This window comes from Magallana gigas, chromosome 10 (genome assembly GCF_963853765.1).
Source record: "Magallana gigas chromosome 10, xbMagGiga1.1, whole genome shotgun sequence".
NCBI lineage: Eukaryota > Metazoa > Mollusca > Bivalvia > Ostreida > Ostreidae > Magallana > Magallana gigas.
In genome coordinates this window covers 26,966,795-26,977,069 of record NC_088862.1, presented here as the reverse complement: position 1 = coordinate 26,977,069, position 10,275 = coordinate 26,966,795, and the positions used below count along the sequence as shown (strand labels likewise).

Genomic DNA, 10,275 nt, shown 5'->3' with positions numbered 1-10,275 from the left:
ATGTTTATCCAAGATCATTAATTATGATTTTCATGTAATATGATAAAAGTGGTCTCATAAAGGTGATGCCTCTTCTCGGTGAGCTTTGTAATATGTGATTACCATGTTTTGTTTTAGTTCTAGATTGGAGTAAGAATATCACATAAAATGTAAAATAAATATTCAAATAGAGCTACAGTGAAGAGGAGAAAATTGATTACGCATTACGATATTTTTGATCATCGGAGATGAAGATTTTGTGGACTAATTTCTTTTATTTCATTTCCTCAAGAACAACTGCTTTAACTACACTCTTGTGTAATGTATAAATGTTTTTAAAACATTGGTAATCACAGACTAATCACAGACTTCAAGGCATCGCCTTTATAAGACCACTTTTATCATATTACATGAAAATAATAGTTAATGATCTTGGATAAACATGAATACTGTTTTGACACAATATTCAATTACTATATCACATGTTAAAAAATTGAATGATAATCATATGTTCATTTCATACTGTATTACATGCATAAGATACGATGTTTATCAATACAATTATATGAAATACAACCTTGCATCCTTTGATACGTACAATATATATTATACGTTACAATAAAATACTGTAATAAATAATGATGCAATATGAAATTATAACATGATATTTCATTGTATTGTGTTATAAATTATTGTATTTGATCACATAATACAATATCATAGTATATAAAATATGATTCAATATAGTTTTATATTAAGCAATATCATATCACATAATACATAAAAATTGTGTAACATAGGATATTATATTGTATAATTCATTATGATATTGTATTGAATAATATTGATAAAGCTGGACTTTGTCTAGGTTAGCTAAACAAGAGGCCCAGGGGCCACATCGCTCACCTGAGCAACAATTGCCTTAAGTCTGATCAAATTAGCATTACAGTATCAAAATATCTTGACAACTAAGTACAATAACAGTAGATCTTGCTAAAATATATTGAAAATCTGTCAATTTTTATCCACTTCTTTATTTTTGGTAAATACCAAGCCCCTTTTGTTGTTGTACCCTACCCCCAGGAACCATGATTTGAACAAACTTGAAACTACACTACCTGAGGATGCTTCCATTTTGTTTTGGACTTTCCTGGCCTAATAGTTTTTGAGAAGATTTTCTCTATATATTCCTATGTAAAACTTGATCCCCTCTTGTGGCCCCACCCTACACACAGGATCCATGTTTTAAACAAAATTAAATTTACACTACCTGAGGATGCTTCCATTTTAATTTGAGCTTTCTTGGACTAATAATTTTTTAGAAGAAGATTTTTAAAGATTTTCTCTATATATTCCTAAGTAAAACTTGATCCCCCAATTGTGGCCCCACCCTACCCCCAGGGACTATGATGTGAACAAACTTGAATCTTCACTACCTGGAATGCTCCATTTTAATAAGAGCTTTTCTGGCCTAATAGTTTTTGAGAAGAAGATTTTTAAAGATTTTCTTTATATATTCCTATGTAAAACTTATTGTGGCCCCTCCCTACCCCCGGGGACCATGATTTGAACAAACTTAAATCTACACTACCTGAGGATGCCTCCACACAAGTTTAAGCTTTTCGGGCCAAATAGTTTTAGAGAAGAAGTCTGCCCAGTGGTTCTTGAGAAGAAGATGAAAATGTGAAAAGTTTACAACAACGAAGACAACGACGACAACGGACAAATTGTGATCAGAAAAGCTCACTTGAGCCTTTGGCTCAGGTGAGCTAAAAAAGGCTTATTGAGGTTAACCTTCCTTCCCATGAAAAAATGTGTAATATTAAGTGTTTGGGTCTTTGCAAAGGTTAGCAATACGGGCCATGGGTGTGTGCGATAACAACAACAAATATAAAACTGCATATTTTTTCTTTATTTTTAGAACTATCCTCCTGTTATTTGAGTACTGTACAGCATAAAATAACAATTTCTGTAAAATCAACGCAACCATTGCAGAATCCTCAACAATACAAAAAAAAATTCATTTGGGCAACAACAATTCAATAGACAAAAATAAACATGATGCAATTTTGTCATGGAAGACTGCCAAACAAAGGATAAGAGACCACATCTGGGTCATATTAGTTCACCTTCAATAAACTTTCATTTTCTCATTCACAAAATGATGATGAAAATTAATACACAGGTTAACATTAACTTGGTATTAGGTTATTGCTTGCTAAGTCAATGAAATAGATGAAAAAAAAAAATAACTTGACATTTTGCTTCTCAAAATTATATACATAATACAATTATGTTTTTCTACCAAAATTAAACAACACATTGTAAGTACAAGATATTTCCAAAGGATTTTGACATTTCGGAAAAAAAATTGCTTGACATTAGCACTAATTTAAACATGCACTGTACATGTTGTCAAAATGTTTTTAAAAAAATGAATTCATATAATAGTTCTGTTTAGATAAATGCAGTTGTATCATTAGTAAACAATGAACAAATTAATATTTAAACCAATAATTAAAAATAAACAAGTTTAGCATCGATCAAACACAGTGGAAGGACCATACAAAAATATTATAAAATCCGAAATAGGGATAAAATGCTGTAAAGTACTTCCAGTCTGTTACAAAACTCATCAAGTTTGTTTCGTTGATTTACAAATGACACAATACTTGATTAATATTTGTATTTCTGCGACCAGCACATATATATCTTAAATTCACATCATTCGTCCAGCATGGGAACAATGAAATGTAATTCTCGATGAGAAATCATTTCTGTACTTTATGAAATATTTCAAATTATCTTCCTGGTACTGTTAACATTTCCTTTTTTTTAAAAAGAAAAACATAAAAAAAGACTTCCTTATATTAAAAACTAATGTTCACTTCATATTGCCATTTTTAAAGTGCATTTGAATTCGTAAGATTTCAATCGGTTCACTGCTGACTACAAAATCTATCGACCAAAATAAAACAACACATGATAGTTTTGATTTATAAGTACATCTTTTGATTTGTCCATTACATGGGAATAGTGCCACTACAAAACACACCACAGAAAAGCATGATGAAATCAACACCAAATAAAAAACAACTTCAGCCTCGGGCTCAATGTAAAAAAGCAAGTGTTTCTTATACATACGATATAACACACAAATATCATTAAAAAAACTTTGGCCTCAATTCTTGATCCCCTGAGAGATCAGGTGTGCTTCCCCGAAGCCTCTCGTTCTGTAGCCAGGACAACAGGGACCGGGCAGATCCCTGCGGCATGTCTTTGACCGCGGGCTGGAGTTGATCCCAGGCGGACACCTTCTGAGACCCACTGCCGCTACTGCTCCGCGGGTGAACCACGGTCATCAGGGCCTTAAAGTGTTCCAAGTCGTCCGTTCCGCCCACGGTGTGACGTCGTTTTTGGCGTTTTTCTTTCCGTCTCTCAGGAGGTGGGGAAAACACTTGTTTCTGAGAGCTTGATGTTCTTATAACATAGGTATCCGACTCTAAGTTTTTTGGAGTGCTTGCGGATCTTTCGTAGCGGACCCAATACTGTTTCTCCTGTTGCCTATTGATCGGGAAGCTTATTTCAGAGCGTTCTGATTTAGCACTTGGGCGGAATTCCTTAGATCCATACATATTGCTACTAATTGCTCGAATCTCTTGCACATGTGCTGACATGGGGAGTAAAGTGGTGGAAGAGGTTCTTGTATCCTCTGGTGGAAAATAGCTCACTAGATTGGGGTCAGTTTGTCCATCTACACTGTTTTGTGGAGAGACGGTCATCTGCTGTGCATTGCTCAAGGGGCTTCTTTCAAAGCGATAAGCTATCCCTACTTTGGCATCTTTTGGTGATCTATGTAGACTAGGATCTCTGTATTGCTTTTCCAACATGTCATTACTACTGCACAAGCCAAACTTATTGCACTGCGCTTGTGCTAAAGGTTTTTGTGGGGGAAGGCATGAAATAGCACTTTCTTTGTCTAGAACTTCATTTGAACTTCTGATGACATTTCCGCTCAGTTTATACTTTGGATTCACAAGAATTTGTAGTTTCTGATCAAACGTGGAGGTGAGATCAGAAAGGAGGTCAGAACCATCTTCGGAGTCTGAGGAATGGTGGGAGTTACGACGACCGATATCGATCAACGAATCTAGAGAATTCCTCCTTGCAGAATCACTTCTACTGAGTCCTTTCTTTGAGCGGCGTTTTTCACGGTTTTCTCTCCCTCCACTTTTAGTTTGACCTCTGTCTCCAGGAATGTTTCTGGGGGGTGGGGATAAGTAATCTTTTCTGGGCGACTCTAGGAGCCTTTCCATTGAACTTGCCCTCTTACTAGGAAAGACTGGAGAATCCCCACTGCTCTGTACTAATCGGTCACGACTGTTACTTCTTGAGCCCAAACTCTGTATGACGAAATATTTCCCCCCATTGCTACTTCCCGTGCTGTTTTTCCGAGAACTTTCCGACCTATCGGACACACTTGCTGTAGAGTTTCTATCAGTGGATAATCTGTTTTCTAGCACTTCCTTGGATTCTCCTTTCGCAAGTTTATTAAAAATGTCGGAGGTGGAATGCCAAATTGTTCCAAATTCAAACAAATTCTCGTTACTTTTGCTTTTTTCTCTGTCACTCTCCCGGCGACTCTGTTCCTGCCACTGTCTTTCTATCTTCCACCTCTCTTTGTCTCTTTGTTGCCTCCTTTCTTCTTTCTCTCTCAAATTCCTTGCCTCTTCCTCAATTTTTCTCAGAGCCTCAATGGTTGAGTGACTAAAAGTCTGACTACTGTACTCTTCACGTGGATCGAGAGAATCGTCAGAGAAGTGTCTAGACTTGGGATACAGACTCGACCCTTCTTTCTCTCGATCCTTTTTGTCCCACTCAGAAGAATCGATCCCTTCGTGAGACATTGCTAGCCGTCGCTCTGGTAGCCCATCAGAAGTGGGTTGTCTCGTGTTAGGCACACTTGCAGCCATTGCTGGCAAGTTTGGACTGCTACGCGCCTTTAATTCGGCCTGTGATTTGATTTTTCGATGTTTTATTTCCAAGTCAATATTTCTTTCTCGGAAACCTCCGTCTGTCATGCTGGCATTTAGGTCCTCCCCCAGTGTTGGTGCCGATTTCTTTCTCATTTTCTGATTGGCTGCTTGGACAATGGAGGACACAATATCTCGGGGATTGATGGTGTTATCTAAAGGAAAAAAAACCCAAAATACTGTCACAATTGATGTAAATAATCATAAGCATTATGTTTTTAAAACTAATGTATTAATAACCTCTCTGCTCTAAATGAAAAAAATAAAACTAATATGTTTCTTAACTGTAAAGTTAGTACCAATTTTTTCACAATATCTAAGCCTAACAGATCAACCCCCAAAACAATTGTTATAATTTATTCACTGACAAGTACATCCGTTCTTTACTTAGAACAAAAACAATTATATTAAATGAAAACATTGATAGTTTTCTGCAATAAAGTTGGCTCCATTCAGATTAACTGTCTGGCCAACATCATTACCCTGATATTAAGTTATGATAATTTTATTATATGCCCATCAATTTTCCCTTCTTGATACTGTCAATTTTACAGAGTGTGATCCGATTTATAATATATATATAATATATCTTGTATCTTTGAATACATCTTTTGTCAGTTCTGAGTTAATTGTTTTCCTGTACTGAGTAAAGGTGTCTCAAAAATTGATACATAATAGGAGACGGAAATCCAATGAAAGAAAACATTATAATTATTATTATAATAGAATCTGCTCTGGTTACCACCTTATGACCAAGTCACATAAATAGTGGAGTATCTCACAATTTACCGGTAGAAGAACTTAGAATAATTGAAATTTTATCTTGATCTTCATCACTAAATTGTTTTGAAAGTTTGTTCCATTTTTAGACCGTTTTGATCTCCTATAGAAGAAGAGCTCTATATAAAAATATAGGAAAATGTTCAAATTTTATAGGTTAAATATTGGATTTTTTTCTTTACTAAATAATAATTTATATCTAAGTAAATCATACTTTGAAATTTCAGGTAGATCTGATGGTCAATTTGTTGACCATCTAGCCTCCTTAATAAGAATACAGCCCCAAAATAATTCAATAAACAAAGGTGTTTTTTTACTGTTTGGTCATAAGTATTTTCAAATTGGTACAATAGGGGCCAGATACCGGTAATCGTCTGTGTAAAAGTCTTCAAATAACCTGCACAACCATCATATATTGTAAATGTGGATATTTCTGGCTTTTAAAACCAATTATATATCTGAATCAATGAGGAAAGAAATTTCCCGAGATATTATTCTGAATAGGTAAATCAGCAGTATAAGAATCTGGAAATCAATAATCATGATTACATGCATGATGATTGTGCCTGTTATTTTAGTTCTATTTTGACTGACATAATGTCAGAGAAGTCCTGTAATTGAAGCATTATTTGATACATCATGTACTCACAAGTAAGTTGGGGATGGTAAAAACACATCTGCAAAAACATGCTATTCACTAACAATCTGGGTTTTTTTAATCTAAATGTATTTACACATTGTACAATCTTACAGTGTGTCATTTTAAAAGTTACACTGTGGATTTCTATGGATTTCATTTTCAACCAAAATTTGACTTAACAAGTTGGACTAAGATTGGTTGATTGTCATTCAGTTTCAAAGTTATTGCCCTTGAATCTGGATCAAGAAGAAGTCTTAATGCTTAATATGAATGTCAAAGTTTTTGAAGGAATTCTAAATACTGTAAAATAAAAACTGTAATAACAAGACAAACATTTGAACATCTAAAAAAATTAAACAAAATTCTGTGACAAAATGACAAACTAATGAAAGAATCATTAGGATAACTCTTATTTGAAAATTTTCAAAATTACTTTAGATTTTTTTTAAATTCATTTCATTAAATGGGCTGCTGATGCGTAAATGTTACAGAATCTCTTTCCTTTTCATCATCCTTTTTCATCATGTGTTTGTAATAGTGATCATATATAACCATTGGAAGAATTATTTTAATGTCACATTTTTTCTTTTTTTTTTTTTTTATCAGCCTTTCCGGAAAAAAAATTGGGACTTTAAAGAGCGAATAAAAATTATTTTTTTTCAATGTCTGAAAATTTGGGTCCGTCAATAATAAAAAAAAAACAAAAAAATAAATAATAATTTAAAAACAAAAGGCCAAAAGAGTGATTAGAAGATCGTGAACGTACCATCATCATCACAACTCATCTTGGACACAGAGGGATTACTGGGGGCCTCATCGTCCTCCCTTCCCTCCTCTAGGGGGACATAGCTGTCCTGGTCCCAGGATCCAAAGAACCAATCATTCTGAAGAACGACGATAAAAAATGGGTCAACAATCAATTATCTATTGGCTTCAACAATAAAGGTCAAGATAACCAGGCGTGTTTGAAAATGTTTCTGCATATTGTTTCATATTGTTGTTTGGACTTCAAATTTTAAATAAAACTGACACCCGTGCTTCAAAAAAAAATATTTGAAAACGCCTTTTCCTTGCTAACTGCATTTAACTTAGGCCTCGAAAAAAAATTGTTTAACTCATGATAACACTAATTTGCATGAAAACACTATGTCTCCAATTGCAACTGTACTAACAAAAGAAATCTTTCTCACCAATTTGACCAAGAACTCTGTTATTACAAGGACCTTTCTCTTACTACCGGTACAAGGACTTACATGAAGGATAACGCTCTCAATGATCCGACATTGGTCCGACATGTCCCTGACAATGGAGGTCATGTCATCATCCTTCTTCTTGATCAATGTCGGCCCGAACACAATGGCTAGGTTCCGCGCATCCATCTAAATATTAAGAGCCAAATATGTACAACTTAATATATCTCTCACATTTGCTACAAAGTCTATCAAGTTGAACTCTCTGCTACTCTCTGCTTCATAGGTTGTCTTGGCTTATTTTCTAGCTATCATCACTTTTAATTGTAAGTTTCTGTAAAGAACGATTTGACTTGTGGCTGAACTTAATTACAGAACACATCACTTATCTTTCTTTTTGTGAGCATTTTATTTTCTGAATTGATTGAACAGTGATTATCCATGAAAAATGATTTTCAATAAATATTTATCAAACAACAGAATATACCTTGTTGATGTGTCCACAACTGGCCACAGTATTGAGATGCTCAGCGAGGTGCTTGAATGTCTCAAAGTGATGCTCAGGAAGTTTGTGAATGAGTCGCTTCAGCTTCAACATTCTCATCTCGAGATCCTCTGTGCGATTTGCATCAATGAAGTCCTGATAGAGTGCTGTATAACAAAAACATCAGATGTATTGTCAGCTGTATTTTATATGAAAAACATGGTTACCATATATATCATATCCATTCACAAGGGGATGATAATCACACATGAATATTATGTATCCATTCTTTTAAGTACCATACAATCATTTAATAGTTTGCATCAATATTATGTATATTCATTAATATGAGTGTATGCCTTGTTGCAAACTATAATGAACTTAATAATTAAATAAAAAAACAACTTTTATCAAATTCCTAATTACATGTACTAGCTGTTATAAAAATTGACATTATGCATGATTTAAAATATATGTCATTGTTTAAAAGTTCACTGGAATACAAAATTGTCACCAAAGTGCAACATCAAACCTTCCATGCAAGTAGCCCTTCAGGCTTCATTAAAATTTAATAATGGGACCAACCAAGTTCATTTCCTTGTCATTGGATGAAGCACTGCCATTCAGTCAACTGACTGCTGACTGTGACTGAATGACATAACTATGCTATCATTCAGTCACCTTTTAGTTACCTTTCAGTCATATTTCAGTTGACTGAATGGCACAGTTTGATTTTTAAAAGTAAGCCTGAGTTACCTGAGGTGATGAGTGGGTCTGGGAGGTTCCTGAAGAAGGTCTTGAGGAGACTACTGATCACATTGACATCACACCACTTCTCATGGTCCACATTCATGTTGTCTATACCCTGTCGTGAACAAAGTAAAGAGTTTAATCATTGTACATATTTTATACAGGGAAATATACGCCCGTTTTATTTCTGCCCCTTTCGCCCTCGTTGTCCGTGATCAAATTTAAGACTTGGCAAATTCCTATGTCTCAAACTATCTTTCTTTATTCATGACTTTGTCTGGACAAATTCAAGATTGTGCGAAACTGTTTGCAAGTGAAAAAGGGCGAAAATAACCCACTATACAGTAACATATATCACTGTGGTTGTATTGCCAAAGCCTGTCATATGTGAAGTTAGAGCTTATCCAGTGTACATAAACATCATTGCATTCATGTTTTCTATAGCCTGTCATATGTAAAGTTAAAGCTAATGCAGAACATCACTGAATTCATGTTGTCTATATATCCTCTTTTACACAAACTTATACACAAACCAAATGTTTATCCTGTGAACATTAAATTGCTGTACAAAAAAGCAAGAGTTACTTTCAAAAGGAAGTAATACAAGCTATAGTTATCTGTATTATAGTTACTCTGCTTAAAACTACTGGAAACCTTTGAAAAAGGTACCAGGAATTAGAGTTTGATCCATGAAAACCCTTTGAAAAGGTAAACAGTTATGGAGTTTTGTACCTTGTTGAGCTCTTCCATCATCATGTTGACAGAGGCCGTGTTTCCAGGGACACGGTATACGCCTGTGACCTCTAACCCCCGCGCCTCAACGATCTTAGTGCAAAGGTCAACGATCATTGGAACAAACTAGAAAGGCAAGAGAACACACCAAATTTTATATGGTAAAAATTATGGCATTGCAATATTACTTGAAGGAATTTTTTTTGTTTTTTTTTGGGGGGTGGGGGTGGGGGCCCGAACAGTTAAAATTTGTTTAATTTTTTTTATCTTGGTTTATTTTGTTGTAGTTCATTTAGGGGCTGTTTCTTTGTTTTGATTGATACTAAGAAGTGATTTGGTTGATAGATTTTTTTTTTTACACTACACTACACTACAAGCTGCCATAACCTATTTTTTTAACCGGATCGCAATTTCATTGATTCCTAATATCTGTCAGATGAAATACTTACGTCGTTGTTGGGTGACGGAATACAACACTCCAAGGGAACACCAAACATGTCGTTGCTCTCTGATTCGCCTGCGCTGGACGTGGCACTGCTGCCTTTACGAAAACTCTTAAACTTTGATAGACTCCAGGTCTTATCTGAAAAAAAAATTGAAAGTCTTTCTTAAAAGAATTTTCTCCCCCATGTTTAAAAAAAAATTGTACTATTTGAAAAAAAGAAGTAATTTTTCCATCTACTGGTA

At 34.8% G+C, this 10,275-nt stretch overlaps 1 protein-coding gene across 12 annotated transcripts in view; it reads right to left on the bottom strand.

Moving 5' to 3' along the window:
• Positions 1–1,872: 1,872 nt before the first annotated feature.
• Positions 1,873–10,275, bottom strand: part of LOC105321641 (rho GTPase-activating protein 23) — a 53,840-nt gene continuing 45,437 nt past the window's right edge. For all 12 annotated transcript variants that reach the window (XM_066073770.1, XM_066073771.1, XM_034453925.2 and 9 more), the window contains 7 exons: positions 10,038–10,171; positions 9,589–9,714; positions 8,863–8,971; positions 8,110–8,273; positions 7,686–7,811; positions 7,199–7,316; positions 1,873–5,167 (listed from right to left, as the gene is read on the bottom strand). In XM_066073770.1, coding sequence (XP_065929842.1) covers positions 3,144–5,167; positions 7,199–7,316; positions 7,686–7,811; positions 8,110–8,273; positions 8,863–8,971; positions 9,589–9,714; positions 10,038–10,171 — 2,801 coding nt within the window. In that variant the 3' untranslated portion in view covers positions 1,873–3,143. The remainder of the gene's footprint in view (positions 5,168–7,198; positions 7,317–7,685; positions 7,812–8,109; positions 8,274–8,862; positions 8,972–9,588; positions 9,715–10,037; positions 10,172–10,275) is intronic.